General features: G+C 42.9%; 1 protein-coding gene across 1 annotated transcript in view; it reads right to left on the minus strand.

Moving 5' to 3' along the window:
• Positions 1 to 23,490, minus strand: part of LOC139392739 (cilia and flagella associated protein 54) — a 116,590-nt gene that overhangs the window by 88,499 nt on the left and 4,601 nt on the right. The window contains exons 8-15 of the mRNA XM_071140952.1: positions 21,071 to 21,263; positions 19,491 to 19,589; positions 13,409 to 13,524; positions 13,020 to 13,137; positions 12,815 to 12,903; positions 12,577 to 12,714; positions 9,614 to 9,764; positions 5,816 to 6,015 (exon numbers count right to left, since the gene is read on the minus strand). Of these exons, the coding sequence (XP_070997053.1) occupies positions 5,816 to 6,015; positions 9,614 to 9,764; positions 12,577 to 12,714; positions 12,815 to 12,903; positions 13,020 to 13,137; positions 13,409 to 13,524; positions 19,491 to 19,589; positions 21,071 to 21,263 (1,104 nt within the window). The remainder of the gene's footprint in view (positions 1 to 5,815; positions 6,016 to 9,613; positions 9,765 to 12,576; positions 12,715 to 12,814; positions 12,904 to 13,019; positions 13,138 to 13,408; positions 13,525 to 19,490; positions 19,590 to 21,070; positions 21,264 to 23,490) is intronic.

The following is a 23,490-nucleotide window of genomic DNA, read 5'->3' on the forward strand; positions in this document are numbered from 1 at the left end:
CGTCTCAAATCTCTGGAAGACTGAAACAGGTTTCCCTCAAGAATTTCCGTGTATTTAGCGCCATCCATCATTCCTTCAATTCTGACCAGTTTCCCAGTCCCTGCCGATGAAAAACATCCCCACAGCATGATGTTGCCACCACCATGCTTCATTGTGATGAGAGGTGCTGGGTTTGCAACAGACAAAGGGTTTTCCTTGATCGCCAAAACACTCAATTTTAGTCTCATCTGACCAGGGTAACTTCTTCCATATGTTTGGGGATCCTCCCACATGCCTTTTGGCGAACACCAAAAGTGTTTGCTTATTTTTTTCTGGCCACTCTTCCATAAAGCCCTGCTCTGTGGAGTGTACGGCTTAAAGTGGTACTATGGACATAGTGGGTTATCTTTGGTATCTTTGTTTCCTCACTGATTAATGCCCTCCTTGCCTGGTCTGTGAGTTTTGGTGGGCGGCCCTCTCTTGGCACATTTGTTGTGGTGCCATATTCTTTCCATTTTTTTAATAATGGATTTAATGGAGCTCCGTGGGTTGTTCAAAGTTTCTGATATTTTTTTATAAACCAACCCTGATCGGTACTTCTCCACAACGTTGTCCCTGACCTGTTTGGAGAGCTCCTTGGTCTTCACGGTGCCGCTTGCTTGGTGGTGCCCCTTGCTTAGAGGTGTTGCAGACTCTGGGGCCTTTAAAAACAGGTGTATGTATACTGAGCTCATGTGACAGATCATGTGACACTTAGATTGCACACAGGTGGACTTTATTTAACGAATTATGTGACTTCTGAAGGTAATTTGTCGCACCATATCTTATTAGATCAGATGAGCTGGCCTCCACTATCACCCGACCTCAACCCAATTGAGAGGGTTTGGGATGAGTTGGATTGGAGAGTGAAGGAAAAGCAGCCAACAAGTGCTCAGCATATGTGACCCAATTCAGTAAGCAAGTCACAACTTTACAGGAGAGCCGTTTGAACGTGAAAAAAGTTTTTATCAAGGCAAAGGATGGCTATTTGAAGAATCTAAAATCTAAAATATATTTTGATTTGTTTAACATAACTATTCAGACCTTTTACTGAGTACTTTGTTGAAGCACCTTTGGCAGCGATTACAGATGAGTGTTCCTGGGTATGACGCTACAAGCTTAGCAGACAAGTATTTAAGAGGTTTCTCCCATTCCTCTCTGTAGATCCTCTCAAGCTCTGTCAGGTTGGATGGGGAGCATCGCTGCACAGCTACAGTGCCTTGCGAAAGTATTCGGCCCCCTTGAACTTTGCGACCTTTTGCCACATTTCAGGCTTCAAACATAAAGATATAAAACTGTATTTTTTTGTGAAGAATCAACAACAAGTGGGACACAATCATGAAGTGGAATGACATTTATTGGATATTTCAAACTTTTTTAACAAATCAAAAACTGAAAAATTGGGCGTGCAAAATTATTCAGCCCCTTTTCTTTCAGTGCAGCAAACTCTCTCCAGAAGGTCAGTGAGGATCTCTGAATGATCCAATGTTGACAAAAATGACTAATTATGATAAATACAATCCACCTGTGTGTAATCAAGTCTCCGTATAAATGCACCTGCACTGTGATAGTCTCAGAGGTCTGTCAAAAGCGCAGAGAGCATCATGAAGAACAAGGAACACACCAGGCAGGTCCGAGATACTGTTGTGAAGAAGTTTAAAGCCGGATTTGGATACAAAAAGATTTCCCAAGCTTTAAACATCCCAAGGAGCACTGTGCAAGCGATAATATTGAAATGGAAGGAGTATCAGACAACTGCAAATCTACCAAGACCTGGCCGTCCCTCTAAACTTTCAGCTCATACAAGGAGAAGACTGATCAGAGATGCAGCCAAGAGGCCCATGATCACTCTGGATGAACTGCAGAGATCTACAGCTGAGGTAGGAGACTCTGTCCATAGGACAACAATCAGTCGTATATTGCACAAATCTGGCCTTTATGGAAGAGTGGCAAGAAGAAAGCCATTTATCCATAAAAAGTGTCGTTTAAAGTTTGCCACAAGCCACCTGGGAGACACACCAAACATGTGGAAGAAGGTGCTCTGGTCAGATGAAACCAAAATTGAACTTTTTGGCAACAATGCAAAACGTTATGTTTGGCGTAAAAGCAACACAGCTCATCACCCTGAACACACCATCCCCACTGTCAAACATGGTGGTGGCAGCATCATGGTTTGGGCCTGCTTTTCTTCAGCAGGGACAGGGAAGATGGTTAAAATTGATGGGAAGATAGATGGAGCCAAATACAGGACCATTCTGGAAGAAAACCTGATGGAGTCTGCAAAAGACCTGAGACTGGGACGGAGATTTGTCTTCCAACAAGACAATGATCCAAAACATAAAGCAAAATCTACAATGGAATGGTTCAAAAATAAACATATCCAGGTGTTAGAATGGCCAAGTCAAAGTCCAGACCTGAATCCAATCGAGAATCTGTGGAAAGAACTGAAAACTGCTGTTCACAAATGCTCTCCATCCAACCTCACTGAGCTCGAGCTGTTTTGCAAGGAGGAATGGGAAAAAATGTCAGTCTCTCGATGTGCAAAACTGATAGAGACATACCCCAAGCGACTTACAGCTGTAATCGCAGCAAAAGGTGGCACTACAAAGTATTAACTTAAGGGGGCTGAATAATTTTGCACGCCCAATTTTTCAGTTTTTGATTTGTTAAAAAAGTTTGAAATATCCAATAAATGTCGTTCCACTTCATGATTGTGTCCCACTTGTTGTTGATTCTTCACAAAAAAATACAGTTTTATATCTTTATGTTTGAAGCCTGAAATGTGGCAAAAGGTCGCAAAGTTCAAGGGGGCCGAATACTTTCGCAAGGCACTGTATATAGTATATTTATATGAGCCAACTTGAACCCTTTCCTGTGTATCTTATATACAACTGAACTCATAATGATAATAGGTTGTATTTCTAATAATTATATTTCTGATAATAAAATAATTAATTAATGGATTTTTGAGCAGATTATGTTCAGCAGATGCCTAATCTGGTTTAGCTCGGCTGCAGCAGGGTTCTCTATTCTTTGTGCAACTTCTGCAAAGCTGTCTTGCTGGACTGTTGGTCTATTCTGATTGGGGTGCTGTCGTGTTAGCACGGTGGGGTGCAGTCTGCCCTAGAAGGGGCCCGATGTTGGGGCCCGATCACAGGCTGGGCTCATGGCTGGAAATTTCCACTGTCCTCTCATTGAAAGTGCTGTATCTCCCTCATTTTTCAGAGTAGAAGCCTGAAACAATGCCTAAAGACTGGCCACATGTAGAAGAAGCCATAGAAATTGTGAACTGGGTCCTAAGTCTTTGTATGGTGGATAGGCTTTCAATGGAAGAACAGCCTTTCAAAATAATAGTACTTCCTGGAAGGATTTTCCTCAGGTTTTCGCCTGCCATGTCAGTTCTGTTATACTCACAGACATTATTTTAACAGTTTTGGAAACTTTAGAGTGTTTTCTATCCAAATCTACTAATTATATGCACATCCTAGCTTCTGGGCCTGAGTAGCAGGCAGTTTAATTTGGACACCCTTTTCATCCAAAATTCTGAATGCTGCCCCCTACCCTAGTGAAGTTAACTGCCTTCGTCAGTGGCAGAACAACATACTTTTACCTTGAAAGCTTGGGGATTCAACCCAGCAACATTTCGGTTACTGGCCCAACGCTCTAACCACTAGGCTACCTGCCGCCCCAGGTTGTTACTTTACAGGGTTGCTACTGGTGTGTAAAATGGTTAGACTCAACCAGACCAGAAAATGGTAAGACCCTCAAACTCTCGAGTTAAGAAGATAAAGACTACATCGGAACATTCAGTCTGCAGCTGTTTAAGTATACCTTTGAAGGATCCAGTCTAACGAAGATGAGAGGGGAAGAACATTTCCCTATCAAAAGACCATTGGTACGTCTGATGTATCCATTCTAAAAGACACTTCCATAACAAAGGAATACCTACTACAACTACTAAGGACATGGTCCAGAGACTTGCACAACTAGAGACTTTCTGTCAAACTATTCGTCACAGACTGATGGGGCGATTTCAACAGAGCGAGACGACAAAGACATACAAGTGTAAATATGTACTTTGCATTTCTAAATCAGAATGAGCGGTTGTCAGGGTGCTAAATATCCACACTTACGATGAGAGTACTTTAAACTTTGTTTCTCCTTCCCCACTCTTTCTTTCCCCACCCCTTTTCATTGTGTACCCAGCCGTCATATCGGGTTTGTCCACTAGGGACTTTTCATTACATTGTTAGTAATCAACGTATAATCTATCCTGTGTGTGTGTTTATGTCATTCTTTGTGATTATTCTAAATAATTATGACAATTTGTGTAAACTGATTCATCATGGAGACTTGGGTTCGTGCAGATTTATAGGATATTACGACGTTCAGAATGAAACTGAAATAGGAGCAAATTATTGATAGATGATGGATTGTATATTGAGATATTCTGATATTTTTTTAGTTAATTCCGGAAACGGTAACTCGTTAAATAAACCTTTCCCGTGGTGCCCTAGATTAATACTTATTTAATTGTTATGATTAATTTAATCGCGTAATAATTTAATGTTGTTGGTAATTATTCGATGAATAGCCGCCACCGCATTAATGGTAGCAACGTCACGACACACCATAAACATGTATACTCCTGGAGTAACTTGTTGTCGGTTTGGCAGGAGGCCTTGGCCAATGGGAGGTCAAGGGTGAAGAGCTGAGAGCTTACAGTGGAGTGAGAGCGAAGTTACAGACATGAAGATACAACTTGGTTGAGCTGGTTGAGAGAATTCCAAGAGTGTGCAAAGCTGTCATCAAGGAAAAGGGTGGCTATTTGAAAAATCTCAAATATAAATATATTTTGATTTGTTTAACACTTTTTGGTTACCACATGATTCCATATGTGTTATTTCATAGTTCTGATGTCTTAATCAAATAAAGAAAAACCCTTGAATGAGTAGGCGTTCTAAAACTTTGACCGGTAGTGTATACTTAACAAAAATATAAACGCAACATGTAAAGTGTTGATCCCATGTTTCATGAGCTGAAATAAAACATCCCAGAAATTATCCACATGCACAAAAAGCTTATTTTTCTCAAGTTCTGTGCAAAAATCTGTTTACATCCCTGTTGTGAGCATTTATCCTTTGCCAATATAATCCATCCACCTGACAGGTGTGGCATATCAAGCATCGTCATTACACAGGTGCACCTTGTGCTGGGGACAATAAAAGGCCACTCTAAAATATGAAGTTTTGTCACACAATGTCACAGATGTCTCAATTAGCATGTTGACTGCAATAATGTCCACTACAGCTGTTGTCAGTGAATTGAATGTCAATTTCTCCACCATAAGCCACCCCCCATAACCAAAATTGTTTCAGTAAGAGGAGGGCAATGATCGGTGTCATTTTGGTTTACCGTCCCAGCTCTAGTTAGTGTTCTTATCTATCAGATTGTATAATCTACCTTGCTCTCTCCTCTATCTCCTCTGGCAACAGCCCGACTCAGAGGCGCACATGTGGATAGCTCTCTTGAAAATTTGTCTTGCGTATTATTTGATGATCAATTGTTTGTCTTTTGTTGCCGTGGTGGCAACAATTAAGCAGCGGCACGGTATAACGGTAAAACACTGTAGTCATCTCCGACGCAATTTGCAAGATCTTTGAAAATGTAACATTTTAAGACTTATTAAGGCCTTTAAATCAGATGAATGAATTTAAGACTTTTTCAGACTGTAAGTATGTACTTTATTTGCTGTGCAGGAGAGGAGATAACATTAGGTGTTAAGGTGAGGTCTTACCTGCATGAAGACCATGTCAGAGATGGCTGATCCATCACAGGGCAGTAGTCTGGTCCAGCCTCTGATCACTCCCTCCAGACCTCTCTCTACCACGTTCCACACTGACTGCAGCTGCTCCGCTGTCGACTTCTTGAACATTGAAAAAGTCTCTGTGTTTTTCTCTGTGGGTGTCGATTCCAAGCTGTCGTCTTCGCTTGAGGCTGTGGGACAACATGGGAAAAATACATCACTGCAGATCCATGGACCTAGGTACATTGGAGAAGTGTCAGGGAAAATCTGGAATGAGACCATCATTTCAATATAGTGCAAGGGTGATCGTACAGTTCAGAAAATCTTCAGACCTCTTGACCTTTTCCACCTTTTGTTATGTTACAGCCTCATTCTAAAATGGATTAAGTTGTTTTTTCCCCCTCATCAATCTACACACAATACCTCATAATGACAATTAAAAAACAGGTATTTAGAAATGTTTGCAAATGTTTTTTTACTGAAATATCATACAGACCCTATTCAGACCCTTTGCTCAGTACTTTGTTGGAGCACCTTTGGCAACGATTACAGCCTTGAGTCTTCTTGGGTATGGCGCTACAAAAGCTTGGCACACCTGTATTTGGGGAGTTTCTCCCATTCTTCTCTGCAGATCCTCTCAAGCTCTGTCAGGTTAGATGGGGAGCATTGCTGCACTCAATGGAGGCTGGATAAGAGCCAGGGGCCTGGAAAGTTACTAAGTAAGGGAAAAGGCAATCACATGGTTGAGGTCACTGAAAAGGTGGACAGCTGTGGATTAGTGAGGAATGTGGGACGAGGTCAGGTCACTGATAAGGTTGGACAGCTGTGGATTAGTAAGGAATGGGGGCCGAGGTCAGATCAGGTCACTGATAAGGTTGGACAGCTGTGGATTAGTAAGGAATGTGGGCCGAGGTCAGGTCACTGATAAGGTTGGACAGCTGTGGATTAGTGAGAAGTCTGGGCCGAGGTCAGATCAGGTCACTGATAAGGTTGGACAGCTGCGGATTAGTGAGGAATGTGGGCCGAGGTCAGGTCAGGTCACTGATAAGGTTGGACAGCTGTTGATTAGTGAGGAATGGGGGCCGAGGTCAGATCAGGTCACTGATAAGGTTGGACAGCTGTGGATTAGTGAGGAATGGGGGCCGAGGCCAGATCAGGTCACTGATAAGGTTGGACAGCTGTGGATTAGTGAGGAATGTGGGCCGAGGCCAGGTCACTGATAAGGTTGGACAGCTGTGGATTAGTGAGGAATGTGGGCCGAGGTCAGGTCAGGTCACTGATAAGGGTGGACAGCTGTGGATTAGTGAGGAATGTGGGCCGAGGTCAGGTCACTGATAAGGTTGGACAGCTGTGGATTAGTGAGGAATGTGGGCCGAGGTCAGGTCACTGATAAGGTTGGACAGCTGTGGATTAGTGAGGAATGGGGGCCGAGGTCAGGTCAGGTCACATGAAGGGGGAAGGAACAGTTTATTACACACATCACTTAAATTCCTGCCTAGCTACAAAGATGTAGTTTTTAGAGAAAAGAAGGAGGGTACAAATATATGTACTCATGCAAACATGTCTTCGTAGCTGTTTGACCCATTGGGTGAATAAACTTAGTTTATTCACCCAAGTGTATAGGGTTGAGTGTAGGTAGCAGTATTTTGATGTTTCGATGAAAAACGTACCCAAATGAAACTGCCTATTTCCCAGGCCCAGATGCTAAAATATGCATTGTCAGATTAGGATAAAAAAACACTCTAAAGTTTCCAAAACTGTCAAAATATTGTCTGTGAGTATAACAGAACTGATATTGCGGGCAAAAACCTGAGGAAAATCCATCTTATTTTGAAACGTCCCTTTCCATTGCATGCCTTTCCTCCATTTGAAGGAATATCAACCAGATTCCTTTCCCTATGACTTCCACATGTTGTGAACAGTCTTTAGACATAGTTTCAGCATTTTATTCTGAAAAATGAGCGAGAACGATTACATCGCGTCAGTGGATGGCGGTGTGCCCCCAGAGTTTTGCATGCACGAGCAGCTTGGAGCAGACATTTTCTCTCTCTCTCCTATTGAAAAATCTACAGTCCGGTTGAAATATGATCGATTATTTATTGTAAAAACAACCTGAGGATTGATTATAAAAAACGTTTGACATCTTTCTACGAACTTTACGGATACTATTTGGAATTTTCGTCTGCCCCGTCGTGACCTGCACGAGCCTGTGGATTACTAAACAAAATGCGCCAACCAAATGGAGGTTTTTGGATATGAAAATAATCTTTATCGAACAAAAGGAACATTTATTGTGTAACCGCGATTCATTTTATTGCTTTCGTGACCAATCTACTTTGCTGCTAGCTGTTTGTAATGTTTTGTCTGCTTAGAGAGATGTCCTCACATAAACCTTTGGTTTGCTTTCGCTGTAAAGCTTTTTTGAAATCTGACACGCCAGGTGGATTATCAACAAGCTAAGCTGTGTTTTGCTATATTGCAATTGTGATTTCATGAAAATTAAATATTTTTAGAAAATTAATTTGAATTTGGCGCTCTGCAATTCAGCAGATGTTGACAAAAATTATCCCGCCAGGATGGGTGCGTCAAGAAATTAAACTTTTCCTAGTCGTCCGTTAGTTTTTTGCTTTGTTTATTTATAACCTAAAAGGTTCAAGTCCGGGCTCTGGCTGGGCCATTCAAGGACATTCAGAGACTTGCCCCGAAGCCACTCCTTCGTTGTCTTGGCTGTGCTTAGAGTCGTTGTCCTGTTGGAAGGTGAACCTAAGCCCCAGCCTGAGGTCCTGAGCACTCTGGAGCAGGTTTTCATCAAGGATCTCTCTGTACTTCGCTCCGTTCATCTTTGCCTCGATCCTGACTCATCTCCCAGTCCCTACCGCTGAAAAACATATCCACACAGCATGATGCTGCCGCCACAATGCATCACCGTAGGGATGGTGCCAGGTTTCCTCCAGACGTGACGCTTGGCATTCAGGCCAAAGAGTTCAATCTTGGTTTCATCAGACCAGAGAATCTTGTTTCTCATGGTCTGAGAGTCTTTAGGGGCTTTTTGGCAAACTCCAAGCAGGCTGTCATGTGCCTTTTACTGAGGAGTGGCTTCCATCTGGCCACTCTACCATAAAGGCCTGATTGGTGGTGCTGCAGAGATGGTTGTTCTTCTGGAAGGTTCTCCCATCTCCAAAGAGGAACTCTGGAGCTGTATAAGAGTGAGCATCTGGTTCTTGGTCACCTCCCCCGATTGCTCAGTTTGGCCGAGCAGCCAGCTCTACGAAGAGTCTTGGTGGTTCCAAACTTTTCCATTTAAGAATGATGGAGGCCACTGTGTTCTTGGGGATCTTCAATGATGCAGAATTGTTTTGGTACCCTTCCGCAGATCTGCGCCTCGACACAATTCTGTCTCCGAGCTGTACGGACAATTTCTTCGACCTCATGGCGACAATTCCTTTGACCTTATATAGACAGTTGTGTGCCTTCCAAATCATTTCCAATCAATTGAATTTACCACAGGTGGATTCCAATCAGGTTGTCGAAACATCTCAAGGATGATCAATGGACTCAAAGTCTCAGAGGAAAGGGTCTGAATACTTTTTATTTTTTATAAATTTGCTGAAATTGATAACCTGTTTTCGCTTTGTCATTATGGGGTATTGTGTATAGATTGCCCAGGATGTTTTTTTATTTAATCAATTTTAGAATAAGGCTGTAACATAACAAAATGTGAAAAAAGTCAAGGGTTCTGAAATAAGGTATCAGTGTGACCCACAGTGTGGTAGTGGTGGTAGTAACTACCTGTCTTCCTGCCTGAATGGACAGTGGAGTCAGCAGTGCTCTCCAGCACCATGGCCAGCCTGATGGTCATCTCAGCTATCACCATGGGATCTGAGTCAGCCAGCTCACACACATGAGCCACCTCACTGAGCACAGACAGGGTCCACACCCACTACACAGAGAGAGAGAGAGAGAGAGAGAGAGAGAGAGAGAGAGAGAGAGAGAGAGAGTATAACACATGAAATAAGTAGCTATCATGTACAGTACATATTTGCAGAGACTGATTTGTGTTGAGCAGTGGTTCCCAAACTTTTTTATAGTCCCGTACCCCTTCAAACATTCAAACTCCAGCGGTGTACCCCCTCTAGCACCAGGGTCAGTCAGCGCACTCTCAAATGTTGTTTTTTTGCCATCATTGTAAGGCTGCCACACACACAGTATATGATCTATTTATTAAACATTAGAATGACTGTGAATTTGTCACAACCCGGCTCCTGGGAAGTGAAAAAGAGCTCTTATAGGACCAGGGCACAAATAATAATATAATAATAATCAATAATTTGCTCTTTATTTAACCATCTTACATATAAAACTATATTTGTTCATCGAAAATGGTGAATAACTCACCACAGGTAATGAGAAGGGTGTGCTGGAAAGGATGCACGTAACTCTGCAATGTTGGGTTGTATTGGAGAGAGTCTCAGTCTTAAATCATTTTTCACACAGTCTGTGCCTGTATTTAGTTTTCATGCTAGTGAGGGCTGAGAATCCACTCTCACATAGGTACGTGGTTGCAAAGGGCATCAGTGTCTTAACAGCACGATTTGTCAAGGCAAGAAACTCTGAGTGCAGACCTGTCCAGAAATCTGGCAATGGCTTCTGATTAAATTCAATTTTCACAGAACCGCTTGTTGCAATTTCGATGAGGTTCTCTTGTTCAGATATCGGTAAGTGGACTGGTGGCAGGGCATGAAAGGGATAACGAATCCAGTTGTTTGTGTCATCCATTTCTGGAAAGTACCTGCGTAATTCCACACCCAGCTCACTCAGGTGCTTCGCTATATTACATTTGACATTGTACGTAAGCTTGAGTTCATTTGCACACAAAAAATCATAATGACGGAAAGACCTGTGTGAAGTCCTTGTTAATGTAGACAGAGAAGAGCTCCAACTTCTTAATAATTTTGTCCCGCACATTGAATATAGTTGCAGAGTCCCTGCAATCCTAGATTCAGATCATTCAGGCGAGAAAAAACATCACCCAGACAGACCAGTCGTGTGACAAACTCATCATCTTGCAATCGGTCAGACAAGTGAAAACGATGGTCAGTAAAGAAACTTTAAGCTTAAAAAAAACGTGTCAATACTTTGCCCCTTGATAACCAGCGCACCTCAGTACGTTGTAAAAGCGTTACATGGTCGCTGCCCATATCAATGCATAGTGCAGAAAATACACGAGAGTTCAGGGGCCTTGTTTTAACAAAGTTAACTATTTTCACTGTAGTGTCCAAAACATATTTCAAGCTGTCAGGCGTTACCTTGGCAGCAAGAGCCTCTTGGTGGATTCTGCAGTGTACCCAAGTGGCGTCGGGAGCAACTGCTTGCACGCGCGTTACCACTCCACTATGCCTCCCTGTCATGGCTTTTGCTCCATCAGTACAGATACCAACACATCTTGACCACTAAAGTCCATTTGAAGTCACAAAGCTGTCCAGTATTTAAAAAATATCCTCTCCTGTTGTCCTGGTTTCCAGTGGTTTACAGAAGAGGATGTCTTCTTTAATTGACCCCCCATAAACGTAACGGACATATACCAGGAGCTGTGCCAGGCCCGTCTGTTGACTCATCCAGCTGTAACACATAGAATTCACTGGCTTGTATGCGAAGCAATAAATGTTTTAAAACATCTTCTGCCATGTCACTGACGCGTCGTAAAACAGTGTTGTTTGATGAAGACATTGTATAGTTTTTTTTTGCCTTTTCCCCCAGCATTGTACCAGCCATATCCGCAGCAGCAGGAAGAATGAAGTCCTCCACAATAGTATGGGGTTTGCCTGTCCCAGCCACTCGGCAGCTCACCATATAAGATGCTTCTAGCCCCTTCTTATTAATGGTATCTGTTGCTTTTATACATGTCTTACTACTCTAAAGTCATCTTAATTCTCGCTCAAAAAACACCTGTGGCTTATTTTTCAAATTGGCATGTTTTGTTTCTAAATGTCTGAGCAAGAGTGACAGTTTCATCGAGTTGTGAGATAGTACTTTTACACATATAAAACACTGTGGCTGAGGAAAGGCACTACTCCCAATATAAGTGAAGCCCAAATCAATGTAGTTCTCATCATATTGGCGCCTCTTTGATGGTCCAACGTCTGTCTGTTGTTCGGTGCTTTCCCGGGTAAGGGGGCAGTAGCTCTTCGGCTGCATCAGATTTACAACTGTCAGTGCTAGCATTGGATGTGATCGTGGAAGCAGAACAACTTGTGTCGTCAACAGGTGCAAGTGTAGTACTGCTGGTAGTATCAGTACTACTAGAGCTGGTATGTGTCTCTATGGACGCGGGCCTTACTTTTTTAAAAATATTTTTGTTATAATATATATATTTTAGAGCAAACAGAATGAGCAGCAGCTACATTTTGCTACATATGGACCGTTAGTGGAATTCCCGCGAGAGAGTAACGGTTAATGTGATTGGATGTTAATTATTTGACTAGGCTACCTGTATTTGACATTGTGCTGTTATTTCACTCAACACTAGATGGTTTAATTGTATTTTTGGCAGTGAAACGAGGCTACTCAGGTGAGAAAAAAACCTCCCCAAATGTATATCCCTGTTGGAAAATATAAATGTATTGTTTGAAAAAAATTAAAAATGTTTTTATTATTATTTTTTAAATGTGAATCACTTTTTTGTTTGGCGTACCCCCGACGGGTATGTACAAGCAATGCCAAGTTTAGGAAAACCTGGTGTAGAGCTACTGTACCTTGTCCAGGTTCTCCATCTTGCCCAGGAAGTGTATAGGGTCCCAGTGTCGAACCTGGGCTCTCTGGAAAATGATCTTACATTTAGACCAGAGGTACAGCACTATGTCCATCACCAGGTCTCTGTCAGGTTGCACGTCCTATACAACGATGAAAGATACACACAGGTATTCAGTAAGCAGTCACTGATTCAATATGGAATAGATAGATACTATAGGATTCTACAATGCACTGTCTAACCTGAGCTGAACCACAGACACAGCTGTATAAGGCCTGCACCAGACCAACAAACTCCTCACTCATAACCACTCCTAGATGCCTGTCCTTCTCTGTGGAGACACCACAACAACACACAACATCTTAAATCACTGTCCAGCACTCTTTTGTTATATGCCATTTCAAAAGTTCTACAGCTAGTTGACAGAAGTATCGACAGCTACAGTACCAGACACAGTGTCATCCTTGGTGTTGAGTCTGATCTTCTGTGTAGACATGAGGCGCTCCATGGAGTCCAGCAACCTCAGCTCCAGCTCTGACTTCCTGAAAGACCTCCCCTCCATTCTCTGTCCGCACACGCACAAGTCGTACATTATAACTGTGTATTATAACTGGAATCTAGTCATTCTCACTCCACAAGCATTACAGTAGTTGCTACAGTAGGACCATTTTTATCTGGACACAATGATTCTTCTGACCCAAATGTTTTAACCCAGTATATGCTGATCTCATAGATCTAGATCCAGAAGACGTATGGCTTAGTTAGTCAACTGTGTATGTAACTGATACGACATAATTGTATGAAGCCAGTCCCGGTAGATGTGTGTTGTGACTTACAGGCAGTACGGTGTGCTGCAGTGTGTCAGAGAGGATACAGAACATGTCCCACTGCTCATATCGAAACAGCAGCTTGACAAACTTCACCGCTGCATCCAAAGACACCTTGTTCTCCCCTGGGGGTACAAAGCAAAGCAGGATAGTCCTCTCAACAACATCGTCACTTTTTTCCAAGAAGTTCTGGTATCCATTAGGACAAGTTACAGTCGGTAAAAAACATATATCCAGTATTAAATCATTTTTTCATATGTCTTCAAATCAACCCACTAATACCATCACCAAATGTCATTATTGACAACATTCACATATTTTAGATATCTTGCTAGAAGCCACATTTAGGTGGAAATTGCCTTCAATTCCTAGTAGTTTTTAAATTCACCGCATTGTGACTGCTATAGTAGCGTGGCTACCCCCTCCCTCCCTCTCTCTCTCCCCCGGCCCCTGGGAACAAACACACACTGCTCAACGCGGGCTAGCAGTTGCAGAGCAATAGTGTAGGAGGCTGCTGCCACTATTTATCTAAATAATGTGCACCTCTATAGCACTGGCGATGTCATTCCCAATCCTAATTCAGGCTTCAAAGCAAGCAGTGTTTTGCTAAGAAAACTGGCTTGTGTAAAATATACTTTGCGTGCTTGCTCGGCTGGCTGAAATACTTTTTATTGATGGTCCTTAATGAAGTTAACATAGTGATAGGCCTATGTTTTTGAGACACACTATATACAGTGGGGCAAAAAAGTACATAGTCAGCCACCAATTGTGCCAAGTTCTCCCACTTAAAAAGATGAGAGAGGCATGTAATTTTCATCATAGGTACACTTCAACTATGACAGAAAAAAATCCAGAAAATCACATTGTAGGATTTTTAATGAATTTATTTGCAAATTATGGTGGAAAATAAGTATTTGGTCACCTACAAACAAGCAAGATTTCTGGTTCTCACAGACCTGTAACTTCTTCTTTAAGAGGCTCCTCTGTCCTCCACTATTTACCTATATTAATGGCACCTGTTTGAACTTGTTATCAGTATAAAATACACCTGTCCACAACCTCAAACAGTCACACTCCAAACTCCACTATGGCCAAGACCAAAGAGCTGTCAAAGGACACCAGAAACAAAATTGTAGACCGGCACCAGGCTGGGAAGACTGAATCTGCAATAGGTAAGCAGCTTGGTTTGAAGAAATCAACTGTGGGAGCAATTATTAGGAAATGGAAGACATACAAGACCACTGATAATCTCCCTCGATCTGGGCCTCCACGCAAGATCTCACCCCGTGGGGTCAAAATGATCACAAGAACGGTGAGCAAAAATCCCAGAACCACACGGGGGGACCTAGTGAATGACCTGCAGAGAGCTGGGACCAAAGTAACAAAGCCTACCATCAGTAACACACTACGCCGCCAGGGACTCAAATCCTGCAGTGCCAGACGTGTCCCCCTGCTTAAGCCAGTACATGTCCAGGCCCGTCTGAAGTTTGCTAGAGAGCATTTGGATGATCCAGAAGAAGATTGGGAGAATGTCATATGGTCAGATGAAACCAAAATATAACTTTTTGGTAAAAACTCAACTCGTCGTGTTTGGAGGACAAAGAATGCTGAGTTGCATCCAAAGAACACCATACCTACTGTGAAGCATGGGGGTGAAAACATCATGCTTTGGGGCTGTTTTTATGCAAAGGGACCAGGACGACTGATTCGTGTAAAGGAAAAAATGAATGGGGCCATGTATCGTGAGATTTTCCATCAGCAAGGGCATTAAAGATGAAACGTGGCTGGGTCTTTCAGCATGACAATGATCCCAAACACACCGCCCGGGCAACGAAGGAGGGCTTCGTAAGAAGCATTTCAAGGTCCTGGAGTGGCCTAGCCAGTCTCCAGATCTCAACCCCATAGAAAATCTTTGGAGGGAGTTGAAAGTCCGTGTTGCCTAGAAACAGCCCCAAAACATCACTGCTCTAGAGGAGATCTGCATGGAGGAATGGGCCAAAATACCAGCAACAGTGTGTGAAAACCTTGTGAAGACTTATAGAAAACGTTTGACCTCTGTCATTGCCAACAAAGGGTATATAACAAAGTATTGAGATAAACTTTTGTTATTGACCAAATACTTATTTTCCACCATCATTTGCAAATAAATTCATTAAAAATGTGTGATATTCTGGATTTTTTTTTCTCATTTTGTCTCATTTTCATTTTCATCTTTTTAAGAGAGTGCACTGTGGCCAACTAAATACTTTTTTGCCCCACTGTATACACTAAAGTACCCCTTCAAATTTGTGGATTTGGCTATTTCAGCCACACCCGTTGCTGAGAGGTTGCTGACAAATTGCACACAGCCATGCAATCTCCATAGACAAACATTGGCAGTTACTTATTTATTTTTTTGACCCATTTTTCTCCCCAATTTCATGGTATCCAATTGTTTAGTAGCTACTATCTTGTCTCATCGCTACAACTCCCGTACGGGCTCGGGAGAGACGAAGGTTGAAAGTCATGCGTCCTCCGATACACAACCCAACCAAGCCGCACTGCTTCTTAACACAGCGCCATCCAACCCGGAAGCCAGCCGCACCAATGTGTCAGAGGAAACACCGTGCACCTGGCAACCTTGGATAGCGCGCACTGCGCCCATCCTGCCACAGGAGTCGCTGGTGCGCGATGAGACAAGGATTTCCCTACCGGCCAAATCCTCCCAAACCCGGACGACGCTAGGCCAATTGTGCGTCGCCCCACGGACCTCCCGGTCGCGGCCGGTTACGACAGAGCCTGGGCGCGAACCCAGAGTCTCTGGTGGCGCAGCTGGCGCTGCAGTACAGTGCCCTTAACCACTGCGCCACCCGGGAGGCTCAGTTACTTTTAACGTGGCACTGTCATAGATTGCCACCTTTTCAACAAGTCAGTTTGTCAAACTTCTGCCCTGCTAGAGCTTCCCCGGTCAATTGAAAGTGCTGATATTGTGAAGTGGAAACGTCTAGGAGCAACAACGGCTCAGCCGCAAAGTGGTAAGCCACACAAGCTCACAGAACAGGACCACTGGGTGCTGAAACACGTAAAAAATAGTCTGTCCTCGGTTGCAACACTCACTACTGAGTTCAAAACTGCCTCTAGAAGCAGCGTCAGCACAAGAACTGTTCATCGGGAGCATCATGAAGTGGGTTTCCATGGTCGAGCAGCCACACACACCAGCCTAAGATCACCATGCGCAATGCCAAGTGTAGTGGAAATGCGTTCTCTGGAGTGATGAATTACACTTCACCATCTGGCAGTCCAACGAACAAATCTGGGTTTGGCAGATGCCTGGAGAATGCTACCTGCCAGAATGCATAGTGCCAAATATAAAGTTTTGTGGAGGAGGAATAATGGTCTGGGGCTGTTTTTCATGGTTCATGCTAGACCCCTTTGTTCCAGTGAAGGTAAATCTTACTGCTACAGCATACAATTAAATTCTAGACAATTCTGTGCTTACAACTTTGTGGCACCAGTTTAGGGAAGGCCCTTCCTGTTTCAGCATGACAATGCCCCCGTGCACAAAGCAAGGTCCATACAGAAATGGTTTGTTGAGAGTGGTGTGGAAGAACTTAACTGGCTTGCACAGTTAAGTCCTGACCTCAACCCCATCGAACACCTTTGGGTTGAATTGGAAGGCTGGCAGGATTTGAACCCTGGTATGTAAGGGTGGAAGCCATTGTAATTACTATTAAGCCATGGAACCTTGAGTGTGGCAGTCTAAAAAGGTGGATTTAGACAGCACCGGGTGAAATGGTGTTTTTACATCATCCCACAGTGAAAACATAGTTTTTTTCTTGCTAGTAATCTAGCTATATTTCTAGATTCGATTGACAGATGGCATGCTAGCTAGTTAGTTTGTGTTAAAAGACCTAGAGACATAAGAAAGTGGTTGTGTGGTCAGTAGCCCAGTTGTGGTCAGTAGTTGTGTGGTTCAGTAATATTATGGTCAGTAGTTGTTTGGTCAGTAGTTGTTGTGTGATTGTGATCAGAAGTTGTGATCAGTAGCTGTTGTCAGTATTTGTGGTCAGTAGATATTGTGGTGAGTAGTTGTGGTCAGTTCTTGTGGTTAGTAGATTTTGTGGTTAGTAGTTTTTGTGGCGAGTAGTTGTGGTCAGCAGTTAGTGTTCAACAGTTCTTGTGGTCAGCAGTTGTGGTTAGAAGTTGTCAGTAGTTGTGGTTGTGGTCAGTAGTTGTGATTGGTAGTTGTGGTTATAATTTGTCGTCAGTAGTTGTATGGTTGTTTTGCAGGTTCTTTGGGACCTACAGTATGGATGTGGTGAGTGGTTGTGGTCTGTAGTTGTGGTCAGTAGTTGTATGGTTGTTTTGCAGGTTCTTTGGGACCTACAGTATGGATGTGGTGAGTGGTTATGGTCAGTAGTTGTGGTCAGTAATTGTATGGTTGTTTTGCAGGTTCTTTGGGACCTACAGTATGGATGTGGTGAGTGGTTGTGGTCCGTAGTTGTGGTCAGTAGTTGTATGGTTGTTTTGCAGGTTCTTTGGGACCTACAGTATGGATGTGGTGAGTGGTTGTGGTCCGTAGTTGTGGTCAGTAGTTGTATGGTTGTTTTGCAGGTTCTTTGGGACCGACAGAATGGATGTGGTGAGTGGTTGTGGTCAGTAGTTGTGGTCAGTAATTGTATGGTTGTTTTGCAGGTTCTTTGGGACCTACAGTATGGATGTGGTGAGTGGTTGTGGTCCGTAGTTGTGGTCAGGAGTTGTGTGGTTAAATAGTTGTGTGATCAGTAGTGGTGCGGTTGTGGTCAGTAGTTGTGTGGTTGTGGTCATTGATTATGGTCAGTAGTTGTGTGGTTGTGGTCAGTAGTTGTGTGGTTGTGGTCAGTAGTTGAGGTAAGTAGTTGTGTGGTCAGTAGTTGTGTGGATGTGGTCAGTAGTTGTGTGTTTGTGGTCAGTACTTGAGGTCAGTAGTTGTGGTCAGTAGTTGTGTGGTCAGTAGATCTGGTCAGTGGTTGCGTGCTTGTGGTCAGTATTTGTGTGGTTGTGGTCAGTCGTAGTTGCATCTTTTGGTCACTGTAGACCTCCATGTTAAAATTAGAATATTCAACTGATTATATTTCAAAAAGTATGAGTATCAAAAATGTAAATGTAACCAACTCAAGTTAAACCTCTCTGCACGATATAAAGTTAAAATGGTATATTTTGCATAAAAGCTGAAGGAGTAGTGGTGGGAATAATAACGATAATAAGCAATTGAAGTATGACAAATAGTGGTGTGTTGTTTCGCAATCACACTAATCACAAGTTCAATAGCTCAATATAGTTAAATTGTTTTTAAATTGGCCTGTTTCAGCCTCCTGAGTTGTGCAGGGGTCTAAGGCACTGCATCACAGTGTTAGCTATGCCACTAGAGATCCTGGTTCGAGTCCAGGCTCTGACACAGCCGACAGAGACCCACGAGGCGGCGCACAATTGGCCCAGCATCATCCAGATTTGGTGGAGGGAATGTCCTTGTCCCATCGTGCTCTAGCGACTTCTGTGGTGGGCCGGGTGCACGCATGCTGACACGGTTGCCAGGTGTACAGTGTTTCCTCCGACACATGCGGCTGGCTTCCGGGTTAAGCGGGCATTGTGTCAAGAAGCATCATGGCTTAGCTGGGTCCTGTTTCAGAGGACGCACGTCTCTCGACCTTTGCCTCTCCCGAGTCCGTACAGGAGTTGCAGCGATGGGACAAGACTGTAACTACCAATTGGATGTGATGAAAGAGAAAAAGGGTAAAAAATAATTTTGAAAATAAACTTAAAATATTGGTCTGTTTCCTTGTTGTATACTTGAGAATACCACCGAGTTGGATAATAATTTGGTGAACTTGATCAATGTAATTTGTTTATTGATGAACCAACTTGGAGTTTCGCTACCTGTTCAGACACAAACAAGCTTGATGCGCATACTTCAAATGACTAGGCGATAGCTTGAAGGGGTGGACTGATCATGTTGTTTTATACCAACAGACAGTGTAACATTAGGAAAAGTAGCCAATTTTGGTTTTAGGGTAAACTTCACCTTCAGCACCATACTAGCTAATATGGAAAGACAGTACTCCAAAGTTCTCACCAGCAGCCGCCATGTCCATCAGAGTAAAGTTGGCTGTCACTGCATTTAAACAGGTGGGGATACTGTCATCCCTGGCTCGCTCAGTGGACCCTCCAATTCCTAAACATACAATGAAGGGAAACAGCATCAATCTCAATCAGTCCAATCAATGGTAGTCTTTTCCAACAGCCACTGTGAGACTACTGAAGTGTAGTCTAATGAAGCTAGCCTATGAGTGTGTGGGCTAAAGGATCTATCTTGCAAAATAGATTCTAAATCTCAACGATACTAACCGGGATAACGGTTATATACAGTGCATTCGGAAAGTATTAAGACAACTTAACTTTTTACAATTGTATTATGTTACAGCCTTATTCCACTCAATCTACACACAATAACCCATAATGACAAAGCAATGGACAGGGAGCATCGCTGCACAGCTATTTTCAGGTCTTTCCAGAGATGTTTCATTGGGTTAAAGTTATGCGTTCTGGCTGGGCCACTCAAGGACATTGAGAGACTTGTCACGAAGCCACTCCTTCGTTGTCATGGCTGTGGAAGGCGAACCTTTGCCCCAGTCTGAGGACCTGAATGCTCTGGAGCAGGTTTTCATCAAGGATCTCTCTGTACTTCGCTCCGTTCATCCTTTGCCTCGATCCTGGCTCGTCTCCCAGTCCCTGCCACTGATAAACATCCCAACAGCATGATGCTGCCACCACCATGCTTCACCGTAGGGATGGTGCCAGGTTTCCTCCAGATGTGATGCTTGGAATTCAGGCCAAAAAGTTCAATCTTGGTTTCATCAGACCTGAGAATCTTGTTTCTCATGGTCTCAGAGTCTTTAGGTGCCTTTTGGCAAACTCCAGGTGGGCTGTCATGTGCCTTTTCTGAGGAGTGGCATCAATCTGACCACTCTACCATAAAGGCCTGATTGGTGGAGTGCTGCAGAGACGGTTGTCCTTCTGGAAGGTTCTCCCATCTCCAAGAGGAACTCTGGAGCTCTGTCAGAGTGAACATCGGATTGTTGGTCACCTCCCTGACCAAGGCCCTTTTCCCGCGATTCCTCAGTTTGGTTTTTCCAGACTTCTTCCATTTAAGAATGATGGAGGCCACTGTGTTCCTGAGGACCTTCAATGCTGCAAAACATGTTTGGTACCCTTCCCCAGATCTATGCCTCAACACAATCCTGCCTTGGAGCTCTATGGACAATTCCTTCGACTTCATGGCTTGGTTTTTGCTCTGACATGCACTGTCAACTGTGGAACCTTATATAGACATGTGTGTGCATTTCCAAATAATTTCCAATCAATTGAATTTACCACAAGTAGACTCCAATCAAGTTGTAGAAACATCTCAAGGATGATCAATGGAAACAGGATGCACCTGAGCTTAATTTCAAGTGTCATAGCAAAAGGTCTGAATACTTATGTATATAAGTTATTTATGTTTTTTATTTTTAATACATTTGCAAAAATGTCAAAAAGACTTATCACTTGTTTTTTTATTGAATCCATTTTGGAATAAGGCTGTAACATAACAAAATGTGGAAAACATCAAGAGGTCTGAATAGTTGCCGAATGTAATGTAAGTACAATACTAACCAGACAGTATACTGATGCCTGCAGACATGAGTTCCAGGGAGACCTCCTGTATCTCTGGCTCCTCGGGCATGCCTGTCTGAAGTGGGCGACGGGAGGTGTCCCACAGCGCTTCCACTATCGCCAGGAACTGGGCAGCGTTCCCCTCAAACAGCTCCATCAACACTCGCTCTGTAGGGGTTCGAGGCCACGGCATCTAGAGAGGAGCGAGGGAAGGGGGAGATAGGGGGAGATAGAGAGAGAACGAGAAAGCGAGGGATAGAGTGAGAGAGCGAGATATTAGGACTATAGTTATCAAAATCCAGAAAATAGCTGTTAACTTCTATAACCCACACATTCCACCACAAACACAAACAGGCCCCAAAGAGCCCCAGGACAGCAACACAATTAGACCCAACCAAAGCAAAGAAAGCAAAGAGATAACTATTTGACACACTGGAAAGAATCAACCAAAAAATAGGAATGTTATCTGGCCCTAAATAGAAATAGTAAAACTTTTTTTTTTTTTATCATTTTTAGATAAAATTACACCAAATAATTGATTAAAACACACTGTTTCCATTGAAGGTCGACAGTAGCCTCAACATCACTCTGTAGGGTTGAACCAGGACAGTAGCTAGAGGACAGCTAGCTTCTGTCCTTCTTCGGGACATTTACTTCAATACAAAGCCTAGGAGGGTCTTGGTTCTCATCCCCTTCCATAGACCTACACAGTATGACAACTTCCAGAGGACGTCCTCCAACCTATCAGAGCTCTTGCAGCATAAACTGACATGTTGTCCACCCAATCAAAAGATCAAAGAATGAATCTAGTACTGAAAGCATACGCTACAGCTAGCTAGCACTACAGTGCATAAAATGTGCTGAGTAGTTGACTCAAAGAAAGAAAAAGACAATAGTTGAAAAGTTTTATACCAATAGCATATTGTTAGCATATGAAGGTTTGGCTTGGAAAGGTTTTTTCGGCTGGTCACAGACAGCTGATGTCTTGTGAACTGAAGTCCACAAGTGAAGGGAAATGGTGAAAGGAGGAATTATGTGTGAACCGTTTCAAGAAGCTAGGCGTAAGTCGTATGTCTCTACTTCACAGGAAAGTGATTTGAATGAGAAGAAAAAAAAATCTTCATCAAAATGCAATTTTTGGCAGAAATGCCTTCTGGAAGATGTGACATTTCATGTGTCTTAATAACAAAATGTTATGCCATCTGTAAATACAAATACAATTGTTAAATTATGAGTCTATTTGGTTTAGCCACAGAAAAAGACATGAACATTCCTGCTAGGCATGATTAGCTGAGATAATGGATGGGCTGGACATGCTGAGGGATGGGCTGGACATGCTGAGAGATGAGTTTGGATGGGTCTGCCATGTAGCACGCTTCTATCTATAGCATGAGCTTCTCAGTATATGTAGATAATCCTGTCTAACTCGGCTTTTTTGAAAAGATAGAACGTTAACCATGAAGAACTGCAAAAGTGTTGCTACTGCTCTCAACAACATTGCTGCCCTGAATTTAGCAGGTTCTCTCGACAAAGATCCGTGGGAAAAAGTTGGGATGGACTACTTTCTGCACACCGTCATTGTGAACCGTAGTGGTTTGACACAACAGGTCAAACAAGCTGTAGCTAGTTACAAACAAAACGGAAAAGACACAGGACGTCTTCCTTAGTTCACAGATCACTGCACCTGTACATAGCCCATCTGTAAATAGCCCATCCAACTACCTCATCCCCATACTGTATTTATTTATTTATCTTGCTCCTTTGCACCCCAGTATCTCTACTTGCACATTCATCCTCTGCACATCAATCACTCCAGTGTTTAATTGGTATATTGTAATTACTTCGCCACCATGGCCTATTTATTGCCTTACCTCCCTTATCTTACCTAATTTGCACACACTGTATATAGACTTTTTTATACTGTATTTTTGACTGTATGTTTTGTTTATTCCATGTGTAACTCTGTGTTGTTGTATGTGTTGAACTGCTTTGCTTTATTCTTGGTCAGGTCGCAGTTGTAAATGAGAAGGTGTTCTCAACTAGACTACCTGGTTGAAAAAAGGTGAAATAAAAAATAAATAAATAAAATAGTTAAAGTGGTTCCAGTCTGCTGTGAAGCGTCCCATCTATGTAAGAGTCTAGACAAAGAATGCTATCTGGCCCTAAACAGAGAGTACACAGTGGCAGAATACCTGACCACCGTAACTGACCCAAAATGAATTAATGCACAGACTCAGTGAGCATATCCTTGCTATTGAGAAAGGCCGCCGAAGGCAGACCTGGCTCTCAAGAGAAGACATGCTATGTGCACACTGCCCCCAAAATTATGTGGAAACTGAGCTGCACTTCCTAACCTCCTGCCAAATGTATGACCATATTAGAGACACATATTTCCCTCAGATTACACAGATCCACAAAGA

Source organism: Oncorhynchus clarkii, chromosome 33 (assembly GCF_045791955.1).
Source record: "Oncorhynchus clarkii lewisi isolate Uvic-CL-2024 chromosome 33, UVic_Ocla_1.0, whole genome shotgun sequence".
NCBI classification, from domain to species: domain Eukaryota; kingdom Metazoa; phylum Chordata; class Actinopteri; order Salmoniformes; family Salmonidae; genus Oncorhynchus; species Oncorhynchus clarkii.